Source organism: Vulpes lagopus, chromosome 5 (assembly GCF_018345385.1).
Source record: "Vulpes lagopus strain Blue_001 chromosome 5, ASM1834538v1, whole genome shotgun sequence".
Lineage (NCBI taxonomy): Eukaryota > Metazoa > Chordata > Mammalia > Carnivora > Canidae > Vulpes > Vulpes lagopus.
The window spans coordinates 131,479,877-131,501,110 of NC_054828.1; the positions used below are offsets into that span (position 1 = coordinate 131,479,877).

Below are 21,234 nucleotides of genomic sequence, written 5' to 3' on the forward strand. Positions count from 1 at the left end.
CTCACGGCACGGATTTATGTTTCGAACTCTACCTTTGCCTCTCTGATCTGACATTTCTAAAGGCCTAGAAGGATTAAGTATTTTGTGGTGAGGGGGATCCCTGATTGGCTCAGTGGTTTGGTGCCTGCCTTCGGCCCAGGGTGTGATCCTGGAGTCCCGGGATCGAGTCCCGCGTTGGGCTCCCTGCATGGAGCCTGCTTCTCCCTCTGCCTGTGTCTCTGCCTCTCTCTCCCCTGCCCCTCTCTCTCTGTATCTCTCATGAATAAATAAATAAAAATCTTTTTTTAAAAAAAGAAGTATTTTGTGGTGATGTTTTAGAATAGGAGCCACAACAAAAAGCCGGTGGGCCACCGGCGAGGAAATCCTTTAGGCTTCATACTCGCAGCCCTGAACGGCGGCGGCGGCGGCGGCGGCAACACCGCCCGAAGCCCGCTGCGGGGTCCGGAGAGCCGTCGATGCTTCCCCGAGCCAGGGCAGCCGCAACTCCAAACCCCACGTCGGAGGTCCCTGGGAGCTGCTCTCTGGTAGGCGGTTTCCTCGAGGCCGGGTTTTCCTGCCCTGCCTCTCTAGAGGCGCCCGCGAGTGCAGCACCTACGGTAGAGAAGGCGAATTTGGAAGAGGGTCCCCCATCTCCTGCCCAACCTCGGTGCAGATCTTTCCAGCAAGCGCTTTCTGAGAAACTTCTCCAGAGATGCCAACTGCCCAGAGGCCTCCCCCTCATCCTGCTCCTCAATTTATCCTTTGCATCAACAATCCACACCACCGGCTGTCGAATGGCAGATTAAAAATCAGAATTAACCATCGGAGGGGCTAAACCAGATAGAAAAAAAATTAGAAGTAAGATTAGAATTAACTCACATTCCTGCAAGGGGTGCAGTGGGTAGGTCCAGGCGGAGAACAGATAGACGGAAGTTCAATGGGTCAGAGCACACGGAGGCCTGGCCCCTGGTGGGGGGCTGGGAGGGGGCCACAGGGCCACAGCTCTCTCCAGCCTGTCACCCTTCCACCCTGTGTCCCCAAAGTGGTGCAGGAGAGTGCTAGGAAGGCCTGTGGGGTGCACCGGGGTGCCGCTCCAGAGCAGGGACCAGGGCCATCCAAGCATTAGGTCACCCCTTCCCCTCAGAGGGCACCAGGCAGCCAGTCGTGACCTGGGGGGGGGGGTGCCCTGCCCGAGGCCCCTCCCCTAGCTGCTTCTAGCATCCTGATTCCTGCTGCGTGAGGATTAGCACAGAGGCATCAGCAGCAAATATGCAGGGGGCTGGGGAAGGTTTTATCCTGTCTAGATTAAGACCTTAAAGGTCTAGATTTATCACAAGTGAAGCATCATATGGATTCTGGACACAGCATTTACGAGGCATGATCGTGATTCTTCACAACCAAAACTAGATAGACACTGAACAACACGAGTTTTATGAAATACTTTCACTGTTAAAAGCAATTAAATCTTGCATAAAGTACATTTCAACTATTAGCTTTATTAAAATATTTTTTTTTAAGATTTTATTTATTTGCTCATGAGAAACAGACAGAGAGGCAGAGACACAGGTGGAGGGAGAAGCAGGCTCCCTGCAGGGAGCCCGACGTGGGACTCGATCCTGGTTCTCCAGGATCAGGCCCTGGGCTGAAGGCGGCGCTAAACCGCCAAGCCACCCGAGCTGCCCATATTAAAATAATTTTTATTTAGTCTTTTTATAGTCACTCAGTATTGTTTCTATTTTGCCTCTTAAGTTGAATAATTCTGATTATTTTACCAAAAAAGCTCTCTCAAAAACATCCTTAAAAAATACATCTAATTCAACTTTTATTTACCTTAGTTTGTATTTTATTGGTAACATGTTGAAATTTGATATTTTGCAACTGCATTTCCCTTTCTAATCTTTTAGATCAGGGGTTGATAGATTTTTTTTCTACGAAACCCCTGTGTTACATCATTAAGAATGATGAGAGTTGGTATTTTGCTACAGGTAGAAAACCTGAAAATGGGGTGTAAAGACAGAGAAGAAATAGGAACAGAAAACATTCACAGAGGCAGCCTGCCAAAAATTTTAACAACAGTAAAGACGAGCACACTTTTGTCAAACGTAACCCACATAAAATTTGTGGATAGGCACCACTAGTTTATTTTATGAAAGTGTAATTATTGATCAAAACAGCAAATATGAGCAAGAAAATTATTCTAAATCAAATCCACAACTTGGACAACTTGCTATTTTGCCAACTTCAATCATAAAAAAATATAACTTCACAAATATTTTGATTTTGTTTCTATGAACCAATATTGATTACAACAAACATAAAGAATTTTTGTTGTAAACATTCATAGCTTATTTATAATTTTTAAATGCTAAAAAATGGAACGCTTGGGTGGCTCGCTCAGTTGCGTAAGCAGCCAGCTCTTGATTTTGGCCCAGATCATGACCTCCTGGTCCTGGGATCGAGCCCCATGTGTCAGGCTCTGAACTCGGAGGCGACTGCTTGAGACTCTCTCTCTCCCTCTCCCTCTGTCTTTCTCTCTCTCTCAAATAAATCAATATTTTAAAATAAAATAAAATAAATATTTTTTAAAAACCATAGTGCTTGGGTCTCCATTAATCGCAGGCACTGCCAATGTCGGGGCAAGCCCAAATAAAAGCACAGGAGGTGCTATTTTCTGGGCAAACATGAAAGAGGCCTACACACCCTCATCAGAGGTCTTCCTGAAAGGCTGGTTTTGATCATGGAAATCTCATATCAGAAGCCGTATCCGCTCCACCCTCCAGCACCTTCATCTTCAGCCCAAGATCCTTAGGCCAATGTACAATGATGCCCACACTTCTTCCAGAGTTTACTTTTCCTCCCTTATTTCCCAGCACAATCTAACCAGTCTCCTCTCCAGTGACCAGCTGCCAGGGCCTACTGCCCAGCCGTTGAGAATCATGCCATGTGGAAGAGCTACACCAGCCCACTGCACCTGTCTCAACGCTCGGGTCACATCTGCCACCTTGACGAAGCTTTCCCTGACTATTCATGACAGTCTTATCCATCACCTTGGATGGCACATTCATTCTGTGCCCCAGGAGGAAGGCGGCCTTGAACTTATATTACCAGTGAATGCTGCTTTCCGCCCCAACCGTGAGACCTGACATTTGTTGAGGCGCTGCTACTTGCCAAGTACTGGTAGGTATTTTACATTCACTCTCAAAGCGGCATTAAGTGAACTAAATTGACAACTCTTCCTCCCCCTGATGCTGCAAGTTCTGAAATTTCCTCCACACTCTACGTTTTCCAAATTCTTACTGGTCACGTTCATATTTTATGCAAACCAACATACCCCCACAGTATTTCATTAAATGTTCAGAGCAGAGTAGAACAGTCACTCAACAAAAATGCAGTACTGGGGGATCCCTGGGTGGCTCAGAGGTTTGGCGCCTGCCTTTGGCCCAGGGCGCGATCCTGGAGTCCCGGGATCAAGTCCCACGTCAGCCTCCTGGCATGAGGCCTGCTTCTCCCTCCTCCTGTGTCTCTGCCTCTCTCTCTCTCTCTCTCTCTCTCTCTCTCTCTCTCTCTCTATGTCTATCATAAATAAATAAATCTTTTTTTAAAAAATGCAGTACTGTTGCTGTAGATGTCAGAGAAAAAAACCATATCGAAGCTTTAAGTAATTATGCAGAAGCCATAGCTTATATGTACATATTTCATTCATAAAAATAACTCTAGCTTAGCCTTACCCACTGTCTATACCATACATACAACATATTTATTTTTTTCATATCCCAAATAAGGCAGGTTTTAGAATGATTTTTTTAATGGTTGAAAAGATGACCAAGAAAAAATTATTTCACCCAAAACAAAATTACCACTTCTCTGATAAATTCATTGGAATCCTAGAAAGCATACCGAAAGGTTAACTGATAGCATATAACTGTTACATTATTTTTTTCAAATATCAATATAAATAGATGAGATCTACAAGGAAAGAACCTACATCTGGTTGCTCTTTCTCATTAACTGCTTGGCTAGCCGTGGCACAATAAGAATGGGAATCCATTGGACTGTTCACAGTTTTTATGACTCTATTATCCTGTATAAGATCTGTTTTATCTAAATAAAAAAAAAAAGATCTGTTTTATCTTTTTCTAAAAAGGGAAGGAAGCGCTTGGGTGGCTTGGTTGATTAAGCATCTGACTCTTGGTTTCGGCTCAGGTCACAGTCTCAGGGTCCTGGGATGGAGCCCTATGTTGGGCTCTGTACTCAGCAGGGAGTCTGCTCAAAATTCTCCCTCTCCCTGGGCACCTCTTTCCACTTGCACATACACACTCTGTCTCTAAAAACAATAAAATTAAAAAATAATAAAATAAAATATTTTTTAAAAAATCTGTCTTCACTACAGAAATATGAGAACTATGCTCTCAGAGTAAAAAGATCTTTGAGATAAATCCCTGTTTGTAGATATCTAATCCAAGTGTTTTGCTTGCCCCAGATTTCATGGTTTTGAGAAAATAGTTCTAGGAACACATGGACCTTTGGGGGCTTAGTACAGGAAGCTGAGTTTCCATTAAGCTCATTTGTCTGTGCAGGGGTGGGCTGGCGCCTCCTTGCACGGGGTCACAAACGCTGATTACACACAGCTCTTCCCAACAGGGCGGTCAGGGTGTCCCCGTGATGGCTGGAAATCAGCCATGGTGGGAATAGTCACAACTCGGAAGCTGACAAATGTTTATAGTAAGGGCTGCCCCACCCCATCCCAGAAAGCCAATTGTTCAACATTTACCAGCACACCACGGCCTATTAGCTAAGATTCCCCCACCCTGCCAACCCCCAGAATGTTCTCAGTAAGTATAAGGGAAGAGGAGAAGAAATAATGTAACTTTTTTGAAAATATAACCACAGACGCGGGTCCAAAGGCCCAAACTTCAGTTGTAAGATGAATGAGTGCGGAAAATCTAATGCATCGTACGGCGATTATAGTTCACCCTACTGTATCACAGACTCGAAAGTTGCTGAGAGTAGATCTTCAGTGTTCTCACCCCAAGAAGGAAATGAAGGAAATGGTGATTGTGTGATATGATGGACGTGTTCGCTACAGCTACAGTGGTAATCACATTGCAGTATAGAATGGATCAAAGCAACACTTTGTGTGTCTTAAACTCCTACAGTGTTATATACCAACTGTATCCCAATAAAGCTGGAAAAGTTTTTTCAAAGAAAAGAAAAGAAGAAAGAAAGAGGTTACCTGGGTGGCTCAGCTGGTTAAGCGTCTGCCTAGGGCTCAGGTTGCCATCTCAGGGTCCTGGGATGGAGCCCCATTTCCGTCGTCGAGCTCCCTGCTCAGCGGGGAGTCTGCTTCTCCCTCTCCTTCTGTCCCTCCCCCCTCACTCGTGCTCTTTCTCTCTCAAATGAATGAACAAAATGAATTATCTTTTAAAAAAAGAACATTTAACTCCAAAACTCCTAAAAAAACAAAAGGAATATAAAAAGAATTATCATGGAAAAATTTCTACAAGGATAATGAGGAGTCAGTGATTTTTGGCTAACAAATGAGGTAGCTGATGTTGATCATTACGAAGTCGGTCTCCCATACTTTTCCTTAAATTTTCTACCAGTCTTGTATTAAAACTTTAATAGTACCATTTAAGGTATAAGTGATATGGGCCTTAAAATTTTTCCAAAGAAATTAAAACATGCCGAAAATCAGCATTTCATGAAAAGTCTTAAGTTTTCATTGGACAGATTTAAAACAAAAATAAAAATAAAAGAAGTTATGACATCTGAGAGCTGCAAGTTACCAACCAGCTCATAGCACCTGCACCTCTAGGAGGTAGGTGTTCCCTGACCTTTCTCCCATGGCAATCTGGAATTAGCCCATTATGCAGAATGCCGGAAATAGGTCAAAATATACCACTATGAGAAATAAGAAAAAAAATTAAGCTCACCAATTCTCAAATTTTAAAAATTTTGAATATCTTATGTATTCTTCCCTCTGCCTCCAGAAAATAAGTCATCTTGATGAGCATGTAAACTTGTTTTCACACCAAAAAAATATGACAGGGAAACTTTATTCAAACTAATGTGTGTTGGTGTTACCCGTGTACAATGAAGACTTACCACATCTAACATGTCTTTTAAAATTCTCTGAGTAGGCCATTCTAAACCTCAAAGTTCACATTCAAATCTGTTCTAAGTGCTTTATTCCAACATTTAAAATGAGAAACAGGAGCTGAGGAGCAAACAGAGCATCAAATGAGTCCATGATGTGCAGTTAAAGCTGGCTTTTCACTGAATTTTCTTTTCAATCGTTTAGCTGAGTCACCAACACTGAATCATTCTGCATATGCCTTATGAATAATAAGCAGAGATACTGGCTTAAAAGCACCCCATAATCTTAGTGATGAATGGCATTCTTACAGCCAAGATGCCATTTCCAGGTACAATTTGTGCCCACCTTGTTTCTAAATGGATTTCCACATCACTAATATTTTATTAAAAGATAAGGTGCACCTCTGGCCAGCCCCAGAAGAGCCGTAAGAAATGACCAGGGAGCCAAGTAAGGGGAGCGGCCTATTTCAGAATGAACAAAAACATATCACTTCTCTATCCCACCTGGACTCATCCAAGACCCATAAAGCAAGTGCAGGAGGCTGGTGGCTGGGACTTGCCTGAATAGTCTGTGCCTTGAACTCATACATTTTCCACAAATGAAAGCCCACAGCATTCACCCATGGTCTTCAGCACTCTTGACTTGTACGTCCTTATGGCGTCTTGTTATCTTGTTTCTGGTCTACAGTAGATTGAACGTAGTGAATTACAGAGGGGAAGAAGTGTTTAGACAAGTTCGGCGGGGTAGTGAGAAGAGCTCACTGACAGGGAAGAGCCAGAAAGAGACACTAAAGACCTATAGGGGTCTTGATTCCATACACTGTCACACAGTGATGTTTTCATAATGCTCATCTTGAGTCGTTGAGACAATTATGTTGAGTGAGAATACATGATGCACTTTCATGCAGATTTACCCTCCTAAGGTGGGCACACAGGTGTGTGAGCACTCTGCAACCACAGCTCAGTGAATAGCCACACCTCACCCTGGTCCTTGCAAGGCACCTGCTGCCAGAGTTACTAAAATCCTATTCTGGGTCTGATGAGTGTCTGTTCACTTATATGGTGCCCCTGGGTCAAGTGGAGGCATACATAACACCCTTCCCTTCCATCTCCCCTTCATACAGCTTCAGAAGAAAACTAGTCCACTTGCCCCTAGAAGCATGAGAAGCCTGTAGTCTACAACTGTTTACCATCACTGGGCAAAATATCTCTCCTCACTTTCCAAGTATCTCTCCATCAAAATTATTTATTCTCCCCAAAATTTCAAAAAGGGCAAAAAGGCAACAGAATGTTCTATCTCTGATACAGAGAAATTCTAATAGAAAAAAATCCCCTCAAAACTATGAAACTAAAGGCAAAACCCGGGACATCTATTTGAGGCCAAGATTTAGTAACAGGGACTGGATTCATTCTCTTTGCTTAAACAACTACAAAACCAGACAAAACATATGATTTTCTGACACTGGACAGCCAGCATCACTGTGGTCTCTGAAGAAGGGAAATTTAAAAAAAGGAGTCACAATTTATTCGCTTTCTGCCTAGAGACAGTTTCCAGGCCACAGAGCAGACAAGCCAAGAGAACCCAACAAGACTGAGAATGGGGGAGAGGGGGAGGGGTGGGCTGCAGGGGCAAGAGTATCAGCGAGGAGGGAGCTGCCCAAAGAGCAAGCTCCAAGATCTGCAGACAACTCTGGTGAAAAATTTATCTGTATATCCAGGAGAAATAACAACCCAAGGAAAGACCCACCATGAAGACACAGACAGACAATTCCCAAAGCCCACCTAAACTAGAAATGGTTGATGTTCCTGCCAGCCATGAGAGAAGACCTCACAGCACTTGGGATGTCAGCCTCCCCCTAATGCTTCCTTCCCCATGACCTGGAGACCAAGGCGAGTGCATGCCCCCTATGCTGGGATCCTCACCTCAATGGACACAGCCCACTCAACCAAGGATGTGAAATGAACCCAAAAGTTTGTCTCATGGGCTCTGAGGTGGTCTGGCTGGAGTTCAGCAGAGCCAGGGTACCCCAAACCAAATAGAAACTGGTCGAGTTATCAGATCTTCTCCTTCTGCATTACGCCAAATGATGGGTTTTGTAAATTTATGTGGCTCATTCTGAGCTTTCTTGTTCAAGTACAAAATGTGAAGCAATAGCTGTCAATGTCCTGGCTCCAGAAGAATACTGCGGAGTTAAATTATGCCAGTTTCACATCAGCGTCACCAGATACTGAGAATAGAAAATTTAACTAATTCCGGTGATTCAGTTTTCCATCCAATTCATAGAATAGAGTAAAAGGTTTGGGAATTCCGTTCTGTTGAGGATGAAAGCATCTGACGTTGCTGTGAATGCTACTGCAAATTCAGTTTAAAAAATGAATATTAGGGGGATGCCTAGGTGGCTCAGCAGTTGGGTGCCTGCCTTCAGCTCAGGTCATGATCCTGGGATCTGGGATCAAATCCCACATCAGGCTCCCTGCAGGGAGTCTCCTTCTCTGCCTATGTCTCTGCCTCCCTCTCTCTCTCAGTCTGTGTGTCTCATGAATAAATAAATCTTTTTTTAAAAATTGAACTTTAGGCAAAATAATAGGTTTTGTGGGGATCGCATGAGTCCACATTGAAACAGGGCACTGTGTTGTGGTTCAGTAATATTCTTACTAAATTGAGGACTTAAACAGAGCAGAGGGTACTTGGAATGGTTGTGCTGTGCATGCGACATTCCACCAACCAGAACAAAAGCTGTCATTGTCAAAATTGATATTTTTATATATCAAAGAGCATGTGAACTACAATGTTTTTGTGATAATGTGGTTAAACAAAAACAATTTCCCCATGCATGCCAATAGGCTCTTTTCTCTCTACTTCCTGCCATCTGCCATTGCAGAAATGCTTGAGCTTTGAAAACCCACTTTGTACATCAAACTAAGGATTCTACAATCAATTAAATATTTCTTACATCTTTCTAAATTTTTGTTGTAGTTTGTTCAAAATTTGTTGTAAGCTTTGATCAGATTATTCAACCCAAAGAGCCAAATAAACCTACCTTTGAAATCCGGGCAACTTGCAATTATTGGGGGGAAAGCTTGAAAACAGGACTCATTGACAATAATACTTACCAAAAAAAGAAAAATGCCCAATATTTTGAATGATGAGAGGTCAACCGGAGAAGAATATTTCATTCTGAAAATCTGTAATTTTGCTTGAAAATAACTTGCAGGAAGAATTTGTTGATGAAGCATCTATTTTTAATTGTATGGATTTATATACTGTATTATAATAAGATAAAATTCAGAAGCATTGTGATTCTGCAGCATACAAATTTAACAAAGTATTCAAAGAATCATCAAAAGAAACAACTTCTCTGATGAGTTTATAAAAATATTTGTCAATGAAAGGGGCCCTAAATGGAAGCAACAAAGACAATAACCACAAAAGTATTTGCTTAAAATATTTACAATTTCAGTATTTTTAAATACTATTGATAATTTTTTTTGATAATTTTCTATACTTAGCAAAATTTGCTCAGGGTTTACCAGGTCCCTAAGCACCTCTGAGAGAGTATATTCTCAATTAAAAATCTGATAGTACCTAGAGAAGAGTTAAATGAAGGTGTCAAAAATTTCAAATTCATGAACTACAGAATGTTATTTGGAGACAATTGCTAAAATTTTATGAAAAATTAATAATTAGACTATATTAAAACATACATTTTTGGGAAAATTATCAAGGACATGGTATTAAAGATAATTTTAAGATGCATTAACACATATGAACATATACCAAGATTATTTTGCTGAAGTTCAGACAATCAATATCAAAAATCTCCATGTTTTGTTTTAATGCACATAGATATTTTGTGCTTATTTTATATAAAAACTTGTTTTAAGAACAGTTTTTCTAGGAGAACTATCTTCAGTTGCACCAATGTCATAAAATTAATTTTCCTCTGTGTGTGTCTGTGTATGTCTCTTCCTCTGTGTGTCTTTCTCTACTTACCTTCCTTCCCTCTTTCTCTCCCTCCCTTTATGCACACATACATATACTAAATTATCTTTAATACCCTTTTTTCTATTAAAAATATCCTCATTCAGATAATAGATTATATGAGCATCTTAATCATTGGCTCAGTGGAGAATGCTTCAGCTCTTCCTTCCCTCCATCCCTTTAAGTAGAGGGAGAAAAGTGCTTGCTCCCACACCCACCCAGTCAAGTGAAGGAGGCTGTCATATGTACCAATCACAAAAAAATTGAGGGTTTGCAAGAAAGACAACCTGATGTGCCATTCCCCAGCTGGGAGCCTGCATGGCAGCTGACTTGCTGATTTGCCTCTCTGTACTTACGTGAACCAAAGGAGAACAGAACTAAGAAAATATGGCAGGTGCAAAACTGGGGAAGCACACACTTCTAGCATTTCATGAGAGAAGCACTTCTGAGATGGCAGAGTAAGGGCCATCAGAAGACCACCCCTCTATATAAGTAATTCTGACACCAAAAAGCATCAAAATTAACTTTTTCATAATTTATGAAATTATCCTAAATGTTGCAGCTGTTCAGGGGGCATTTATTAAAGACAATAACTGCATCTCACTAAGAACAGCAAACCTATTCCAATCTCCATCTCCTCAACTTAACAGGAGCCATGAAAACTAACAGTCTCATAACTGCAGCAGCTGTGAAAAACTGTGGCTTAGCATCCACTGCAGAAAGAATGGGTTAAGAACTCCCCAGAAGTTCATACCCAGATATCTGTCCCTATTCGACCTGTCTGGCAACATTGTAAAAAGCCCTATTCTCAGGGCTTCTCTTTGTTTAACCTGACTCAGAGCTCACTCTGTACAGAGCCTTATCCCCTGGGGCATTTCTCAAAAACAATCAGTGGCGATTGTTTAATATCACGGCTGCTTGAAGTGGCAACATTAGTTAGAGCTGACGAAAAATTCTTAAATTTCAGTTTAAAGGAAAAACTAGGGAATGAGATGTCAATATGGGGTTTTTGCAAAGTTCTGACATATTCCTGAGAAGCTAAAAGGCCACACATATGTGCAGTGCCACATGTATACCAGGAAAGACCTGGGAAGGCCCTAAACTCTCACCTTTGGCTGATCTTAACACTGTGCAAGCAAGATGTAAAGGCAAAGGCAGAGCTGCAAATCCCCCGCTGGAGTACTATAGGCTCCCCAACACACACATAGAGCCCTTCGAGAAAGGCTGGAGACTTTCTGGGTTGAGGTGTTTAATAAAATCTCTGTCCAATCAGTAGCTGAACACTAAACAAACATCAAATCAGATCAACTCAAAGAGATCTGCAGCTAGACACATCATAATCAAACTATCCAAAGTCAAAGGCAAAGACAGAATCTTAAACTGTACCAAAAAAAAAAAAAATCTTCTCACAATACAACTAACACCCATACTGCTAAAAACTACAGTAAAGATAGAAGCCCAGAGAGAATCACCACTGGGCCAGCAGTCATGAGAACAGTCATCCCTGGGACAAAAAGAAGAAATACCTGAGAAGCAAGAACCCCAGCCCCTCAACAATGATCCCTTGGGATGATGTGTGCCCTTCCCACAATTTTGTCAGGGGAAGCCAGTCACAGTTTTCCCGGCCTTGAGTAACTTACCTGTGCTAGCTGCTTCCACGGAAGCAGAATTTTTTCTTTTGCTGTGTCTTTCTCTGTAAAGGAGAAATAAGCTCCCACTGTACCTTTTCCTCTGGTTTCCACCACGAAGTCCAGGCGGTTCAGCAGACGTCTGCAAACGCTCCTCTTTTGCTTACGTTCTCACTTTTCCTCATGTGCCCCATTAGGGTCTGACACTCTCAAGCCAGCATGCTTTCCTTGGTTCCCTTTTTCCCCAATCCAGATATTTGTTTTCTGACATTCTTCCATAATGTTACCCTTGAGGGAACTCCCATGGCAAAAGGTATAAAATTAATAAATTTTTATTCTGCCAAAGCATTTATTATTTGAACAAATTCTGTGCCTCCTCAACTCCGTGTTGTAAAATTCCACCTGAACTATTTGCTCCCCAGTCCACCATGTAACCCACGTGCTAGGAACCTGCCTGCCTGTCCCCAGCAGCCTCATGTTCTTTGTACCTTCCCTTAGAGAACTAACTCTGGAAGCTACCCATGCAGTTTAGATCTGCTTCCCTGCCTAAAAATACTGCAGCATCTTCATTCATCTTGTAGGCCCTGAAGTTCTCTCTCTTACCTTCTTCTTCTCTCATCTAATCTTTCATAGTCCTGAGTCTTTAGGGGATGGTTATCCAATTGCCCTTATTAATGAGTCCCTATCAGCATCTTTAATGGGTTTCCTGTCTCGAGGTTCACGACTCTAGGCTCCCTTTAAGGAAATAATTCTATTTCACTCCCTTAAACTTCATCCTCTCTCCCTGTGTTATATTTCTTTAGGCTCCAATAATTCTTTCCTGACATAATAGCAACTATTATTCCTTTTCCTAGTTTTATCTTTTTTCTTCTCCCTAGTTTTGTCTTTTAAGAGCAGTTTTATAACTCTCTAGCCTGGCCTCCTGTATCAAAGTATTCCTTAGGGCCTGAAAGCATCAAGTCTTCCCTTGCAAGGCTAAGCTATCCTCTAAGATTGCAAACTTTGTCCCCCCGCAAAAAACATTTCATCTCCCACCTGAAAGAACTTACCATCCTTCCTTTTTCTTCTCTTCTCCTTTTTTAATCTCAAGATCCAACCCTGAATTTGGCATGTATCACTGCCCCTTTCCTAGTAAAGTGCATTTTATCCTCCTGCCTTCTCTTACAATTTCTTATATCCCATCTTCACTCTCCATTGCTTACCCCAGTGCATATTTCATTAAAGCAACCAAAGATTCCTGCTAGAAAACCTACAACCATGAGTACATCTGTATCAGTGTCCCACTCACTCTTGTTACAAGGGAAGTGTGTGCAACAGTCCATATAGCCCACCGTCCACCTGGTCTTGCTTCCTTTCCCTGTAGTTCCTTAAAACTGGCCCATCTCACTCTTTCTGTGGAATCACTCTAATAATGACCTGCCACATTTTGAGTATCAATCATCTGAAAGGAAGTGAAAGGAAAGGAGGGGGAGGGGGGAAGAGGGGAGGAAAGAGGAGAAGCAAAGGGAAATTAAAACCTCCCTGCGCCCTCCATCTCCCTGCTCTTCCTGACCCACTTCCCTGTTGCCATTAACAGGATTACTTCCCCCCAAAGTTCTCCTGCCACATTCCCTCTGTCCTCTCCTTCTGAGACCCACCTTCACTGATTGTAAACCTTCCCACTACATCATGCATGCCCCTTAGGGTCATTTATGCATTTTCTGTTCTTTTTTCTCTCTGTGCCTCAGTCAGGCACAGTTTATAGTCCTGTTGATCCTGTTGTAGTTCTGTTGATCAGTTTATAGTCCTGTTTTCTGCCGTATTTGACACGTTATCTCCATTCATTGCTACTTTCAGATATCATATGGCTCTGTTCTAAAATTTCCCTTCGACCTCTTTTTGTAGATTCCACATCTTTGGTAAATGTCTCTATTATTTTCCTTCTATATTCCTGAATATACTGATTCTTATTATTGTCAAGTTCTTTGTTACTAACATCAGCACTCCTGTGAGATCACTGTATCACCTGTGCTTCCTCTGCCTGCTTAGTCTCTGGATTTTCAGCAACAGAATCCTGCACCTTATTGAATGCAGGGCACTGTGTAAAACAATGTTATTTCTCCAGGGAAGATTCCCCTTTTCTGCTAAACTTTAGTGGGGGTGATATTTTTGTTTAAGATTTTGTTTTATTTGAGAGAGAGCGAGAGAAATCACAGAGGGAGAAGGAGAAGCAAACTCCCTGCTGAGCAAGGAGCCTGACATGGGGCTCGGTCCCAGGACCTCAGGATCAAGACCCGAGCCAAAGGCGGATCTTAACTGACTGAGCCACCCAGGGGCCCCTCAAGGGGGGTGATAATTGAACCCAATTAAAACTAAGGAACGAACTAAGAACTAAGTGAAATTGGGACTGGACTGCAGTGCTCCTAAGACTCAACCACCCTCTTTCTCCTACTAGAATGAAAGTTCTGTGAGCAGACGGCTTTTGTGGGTTTTGCTCATCATTTTTCTCTTATGAAAGATACACAGAAATATTCCACAGGGCATTGCAGAGGCTCAGGCCAATTAGAGCTTTGATTCTCATTATATTTTCAAAGAGTGGACATACAGGAAAAAATAACTGTTCATCGTTCTAAGCTTATAATTACAAGAAAAAGGAGTCTATAGGTGACTTTCACCAACTTTGTCTAATTAATTTAGTGATCAAACTGATTCTTGAAATTGTAACTACATTACATGTAGATAGCCTGCTAGTGGGGGCTAACATATAGCAATAATTCATCAGATCATTATGAAAACATTTAAATTTTACCAACATAGATTTATGTTTTTATTTTTTTCTATTCACTTAATAGATAAACCCAATCAAATGTATTTAGTAAATCTATCAAACAACTTAAAGGAAGAAGGTCACATATTCCAGAAAATTGGCAGACATAATTGGCAATTTGTAGCTTCATTCTGGAGGAAATCTTTTTGATAGTGGCAGGGGCTCAGTGTGATGATAAGATGCCCCCATGTTTTAAACTGTCCCTCCATGAAAAGACCAATACAAGAGAAAATGATTCAAAGGGGGAAATGTGCAAAATATTCCTAATGCCCAAGCATCAGCCCCAAGAGCCAAAGTGGGTGATGACTCACCCGCCACCGGTCCAGTGTGGAGTCCCAAGCACTTTGAGGAGATCCATCAGTGAAATGATGGGACTGGGACTTTTAGGTCCGTGCAGCTTGCAGAGATGGTCATTAAACTGAAGAAAACAGCAAACAAGATGCTTGGGTAGAGGGGAGTAGGGGGGGGATATATGTGTTAATGTTTCTGAGGGCATTTCTGCAACTCAAAAGAAAGCTAATTCTCTGCAAGTGCTTGTTAGTCAATGTATCTGAAGCAGATGAAAAAAGGAATACAGACAACTGAGTTCCAATCTGCTCCACTCTCTGGCTCTAATAAAAACCAAACAAGACTTCTCTTAATAATCTCTTTCCCACAAACACAGAAACACACAGTATATCTAATTAACAGAGAAACAAATGGATCTTACCACATTTTAAATTTGCAAAAACATCCCTGAAAACCTTCATATGTTTCCAAGTGCTTGAGACCTTCAGCCATTTGGGTGTGCTCCAGGGAAAGACTCCACCCCGAGCCCCGGCAGCATGGGGAATCAGCACAGCAACCCTGAACAATTCCAACCAACAAAATCACTCTACAGGGAAACTAAAGTTCATATTCAACTTTCTATCAAAGACTAGTTTGATTTAGTGGCACTTGGGAGGCTCCATCGGTTCAGCGTCTGCCCTTGGCTCAGGTGGTGATCTCATGGGATCAAGCCCGATGTTGGGCTCCATGCCTCTCCCTCTGCCCTTCCCCCTGCTCCTGCACAGTTTCTTTCTCTCAAATAACTAATCTTAAAAAAAAAAAACTAGTTTGATTTAGAGTGTATGAAAATGGGATTATGAATTATTATAATTCTTTGAAGGTTTTGAAAATGGGCCCATATGGCACATAAAATCTGGCTGTTTTCAAAAGGCAAACATAAGAGACTTAACTCTAGGAAACAAACTGAGGGTTGCTGGAGGGGAGGTGGGTGGGTGGATGGGGTAACTGAGTGATGGGCATGAAGGAGGGCCTGCGATGTGATGAGCGCTGGGTGTTAAAAGCAGCTGATGAATCACTGAACTCTACCTCTGAAATTACTAATACACTATATGTTAACTAATGTGAATTTTAATTAATAACAAAATAAAATAAAATAAAAAATGAGCTACACTCCAGGAAAAAAAAGAGCCAATATGAGTTTCAGAGCAATCTAGGAAATTGACATTTAAAGTTAAATAAAAATAAACTTTAATACAGACCAACTTCAAAAACAGAGTGATGTGAAGGCAGATGTCATTTGCTGACATTAAAATCTTTGCCAAAGAAAATTTAAATCTTCATACTTAATTGCATGGGTATTATGGGTATGGGTATTATGAAATACCCTTTACGAAAATGAATGAATATAAATAAATATGAAAATGAGTAAGTGAAAATAAATAATTCATAAAATAAATAAATATGAAAATAAATAATAAATAAATACATTAGTAATATCCTTTTCCCACCTAACCTTGGATATTTTTTTTCATTTTGAACTGATCGTTCAGAAGGTAAAAATATTTTCTCACTTAGAACTTCATGTACCAGTTCTAGATAACTCTGCGAAAACTTCTAAGCTGTATTAAAAAAATTCAACAATAGGGGCATGTGGGTGGCTCAGTAGGTTAAGTGTCTGATTCCTGATTTCAGCTCAGGTGGTGATCTCAGGGTCATGAGATCGAGCTCCATGTCGGGTTCTACACTAGGTGTGAAGCCTGCTTAATATTCTCTCTCTCCTCCCCCTCTGCTCCTCCCACCCTCTCTAAAAAAAAAAATTTTTTAATAAAAATGCAATAATACCTTCCAATACACATTCCAAAAAAATAAATGAGGGGAATATGTGCAGTTTATTCCAAATCCCTCTGTTTTTTGAATGATTTTTATGAGGTTTAATTATAAAGAACCACATTTCATTCTTTTAAATGTTTACTAAAAAGAAGTACCACCAAGAAAAGGAATTAGAACACTATGGAATCCATTGGAAAATCTTCCTCTTTAGCTTTTGAGAAGACAGAGTGTACGGGCTTATTTCAATCCAGATGTGATTTTTCTCGCTGTTAAAATGTCCATATGTGAGATGGAAGCACGATGATTGAAGAAAAACTGATGTCAAGTAGATATAAAGGTGATTTTTTTTAGTTTATTGGTTTCCACTCCCAGGCCATCTGAAACACATTTTTTAAAAGCAGGTTAAAATGGAACTTCCCAAACCTGTTATCTGGTCACATTTAATTCCCAGATCCCAAGAGCTGATATTCCTGTTAGAGTCTAGATTCTGGGTGTTTTTCTAGACAGCAGCCTGTAGCATGTTGAGAATCTACAATATGGCATGAAAGCTAATCACAGGGCATCCAAACAGCACTTTGCTTCCAGGCAGGTACCGATACAGAAACACCCCTGAAAACCTATTTTGAAATTATTTCAGTAGTCCTCTGCTATCTCATTAGTTCAGTGGTTGCTCTAAAGAAGCCCCTTCCTGAAATGCTAACCAAAACCACCACGAGACATCACCTCACACCTGTCAGAATGGCTAAAATCAAAAACACAAGGGACAACATGTGTTGGCGAGGACATGGAAGAAAAAGAACCCTCTTACACTGTTGGTGGGGAATGCAAACTGGGGCAGCCACTGTGGAAAACAGCAGGAGGCTCCCCGAAAAGTTAAAAATAGAGCTACCCTACAACACAGTAGTAACGATTGCTACTAGTAGGTGTTTACCCAAGGAATACAAAAACACTAATTTAATCCCTATGTTTATAGCAGCATTGTCTACAATAGCCAAGACGTGGAAGCAGCCCAAGTGTCCTTCAACGGATGAATGGATAAAGAAGAGGGGGTTTGTATATACACAAGGGAATATTATCCAGCCATAAAAAAGAAAGAAATCTTGCCACTTGGAACAAAAGGGTATTGTGCTGATGAAATAAGCCAGAGAAATACAAATACCATAAGATTCTGCTCATATGTGGAATTTCAGAAACAAATGAACAGACAAGGAAAAAAAGAGACAATCCAAAAAACAGACTCTTAAATACAGAGAACACATGGACGGTCACCAGAGGGGAGGCGGGTGGGGGTATGGATGAAATAGGTGATGGAGATGCAGGAGGACACTTATCAGCCCCGGGGGTTGGAGGGAAGTGTTGAATCACTGTATTGTATACCTGAAACGAATGTAACACCGTGTGCTAATGACACTAGAGTTAAAAACAAAATAAAGATGACCCTTTGTCCATCTTCTCCCCTCCAACCTCAGTCCCACTTCTTCAAATGTGCTGAGACACCATTGCATTGTTGGGGTCTGCATTTTTTTTTATTTTAATACTTAATAACTCTCTGAAGGAACTAAGCAGTCCATCCCTCTGGCACCTAACCCTCCCTGAAACTCCACCCCATGAACATCATCCAGATGTGGTATTTTACATGAAGACCAGTATTCATGTATTCATTAAAATTAAATGAACCTATATTACACCAGGGTAGTACTATGAATTTCAGAAAGCTTAATTTCATTTGACTCATATGATAATTCTGTACTAAGGTAGACTGAGTATTATGGTGGATTTAGAACATTTTTTTTTTTAAGGAAGAAAGGAAAGAAACACATGATTCCATGCCCTGCCCCTGCCACCTAAAGCTACAGTTACACATGACTCAGGACCAGCCTCCAAACCCCTGTGGTGACCACGGTACATGCCCGCTGTAACCTCTGCCATCTCTAGATTTGTTCACGGTTCTAACATTCTCATCTTACGGAAGACAACTGATGCTCAGAAAGGACAAATAAATGTTCAAGACCATACAGTCAACAAGGGTGGCACACGGACTAGACCCAAAGTTCTCACTCCCAATCCATCCTCTTCCCATGCCAGACATCAGGACATGGGGACAGAAGCCTCTGGCAAAAAGGAGCAGGAAATGCCGTCCTAAAGTTATTTTTCAAGCACCAAAATATGCACTAAGCATGAAGTTAGATCAGAATCGGTGGGCTCTCCACCAGAAACGTATCAGTTAACCAAGAAAAGCTACAGATAAGACGGAGGTGGTTTCCATGTGATTACAATTCCCTCCTTACGGTGTCGTAAATGCTCCAGGCACGTCCAACAAGAAATCAAGAAGCCATCGTTACCGTGAAGTGGTAGCTTTTCCTTCTCCATCGACAAGTCAACACTGTATACTAACAACGGTAAAGACCTTGACGATCCCCAAATCCTTGTTTCCATTTTTGTTCTGGCAGCCAAGAAGCTTGGTTAACCGTAGGAGTCAAGTTCACTAACAATATTAGCAGAGAATCTGGGTAGAATAACCTGCTTGTCTTCTCTCATTTAATAACAAAGAAAAAACAGCCAAAATGAAGTAAAACTAACTAACATTACTAACATAGTTTAGTACCCTCTGTGTGTCCAGCACTGTTCTTATAATAAGCATTATTTAAGTTATCCCAACAAACTATGAATTAGGTATTATTATTAGCCCCAGTTTATGGATGAGTAAACTGAGGCACAGCCATAGTTCACACACTTAGTGTGTATAATCTGTATTTTCTTAATCGCCAAAAATGTACCTTTCCATGGGTTCTACTGTCAATCTCTGACACATAAGGCATATGTGTGCGTGTGATGTATATATGTGCTTGGGCGTACGCATATAACGTGTATAATTATAAGATACCTTTACTCATTTTTAATCAATGATTGATCACACTATGTAAATACATGTCATTTTCAGGGCAGATGAGTCACTCTGGAATACCAGATACACACCAATATTGTAAATAATGAGGGTGGGAGCCAGGTGGGGATCTACATGACGTCTCACTAGTCACTTCCCCCACCCCCTTCCAGCTTTACATTCAGGGAACACAGGAAGGAATTCCAGACGAATTTAGTCTTAGTCATTCTTTTTTAACTTTGGCCACCAAAATATGAAATGCACAATTTTAATATTGTGCTAGCATACCTCTTCAGTATAACATGAAAAAAAATGTCTAATTTTATTTTCATTTGCCTTCTGGTCCTTTCTAGCTTCTGACTGTTGTTCTTTACAACATGGCTGATATTTTGTTTTCATGGTTTCTGTTGTTTAGTTTTTTTCTCCCTGGGTCATCTCTTCTTGTCCCAAGGATGGCTGTTCCAGGGATTCTTGTTCCTTGGGCCCCTGTTCTTGGGATGCTTGCCACAAGGATGGCTGTTTGAGCAATTCTTGTTCCTCATATTCTTCTTCTGATTGTCTTGATGATGATTCTTGTGGTTCTTGTCCCATGGGTGGTTCGCTTTGGTCTTCTGTTTTTACCGCGGGTTCTAGTAGTGCAGGTGTGTTTTTTCGCTCTAGAATGCCGTATGGTTCTTTTTCTTGTTTTCAGTAAACAAAATAAAACAAAATCACCAGTAAACACAGTAGCCATCTAAACCAAGTGAAATAAATCATAAAATGACAAACGTTGCCACTATATCCTTGGACTTCATATTGATAGTGATAATATTAACAAAAACAAGTCTCACGCAGGACATCACATTTACATTGTGCTTTACTTACAGTTACCACTTTCGTTCCCACTTGGAAATATCTTAAACAAGCATAAAATAGGTAGAATGTAATAGTATCAGAGAAGCTTAAGAGAAGCAAGTATAATGTGTTACCAGATATTAAATAGATACAATCCTTTAGTTGTCTAAAAACTGAAAAACCATAGGAAAGGCTCTTGCTTCTTCTGCAGGTCACTGAGGTTAAAAAAAAAGGAAAAAAAGCACTTTTAGTAAAATTCTAAAAAAAGAATCAGAGCGCAGGAGCATCCAGAGCCACTGTCTTTCTCCAGAAGAGGCACCAACAGAAGAAAATGACCTAAAGAAGCAGAAAGACTATGAGGGACTTATCAACCTATCACTTGCCAAACCACATTTGTCGATGCCAAGACCCGCTATTCCTGGGGTGACACAGGCCACCGGGCATAGGGACTGCAAGGCCGGCCCTGGAAACTGACAGGAGAACCCTTGGAAGTTACCCCTGGAAGGACATCTTCACCGAGAGGCTCACAGAACCGCAGAGCAGCCGGGAACTTTGGATAATGTGCTGGCCTGATGCCTCCCCAAAACCGCTTCTTTCTCTCCTTGGCGGAAGCAAGACCGTGACCCCCGTCCAGAAGCCCAACTCCAACCTCATCCCTGCCACAGGTGTTGACCTGCCGCCAGGTCTGCTCAATCTACTCACGTCCACAGGTCTTCCCGAAAAGACCTTTCTCCGCAGCCCCTGCCCCTCCAGGGCCTGTCCCCTCAGGGCACACTGTCCCCTGTGCAGCCCACACCCCTCCAGGGCCTGTCCCCTCAGGGCACACTGTCCCCTCCAGCCCATGCCCGCCCCAGGGCCTGTCCCCTACAGACGATGTGGGTGAAGGCAATGCTCTCACCCTTCCCCTCCTGCCGCCAACGTCACATTC

The 21,234-nt window shown here is 41.6% G+C and overlaps 1 protein-coding gene across 1 annotated transcript in view; it reads right to left on the reverse strand.

Moving 5' to 3' along the window:
* Window positions 1-366: 366 nt before the first annotated feature.
* DCDC2C (doublecortin domain containing 2C) overlaps window positions 367-21,234 on the reverse strand; it is a 107,037-nt gene continuing 86,169 nt past the window's right edge. Inside the window, exon 11 of the mRNA XM_041757027.1 lies at window positions 367-591. Within this exon, the coding sequence (XP_041612961.1) occupies window positions 367-591 (225 nt within the window). The remainder of the gene's footprint in view (window positions 592-21,234) is intronic.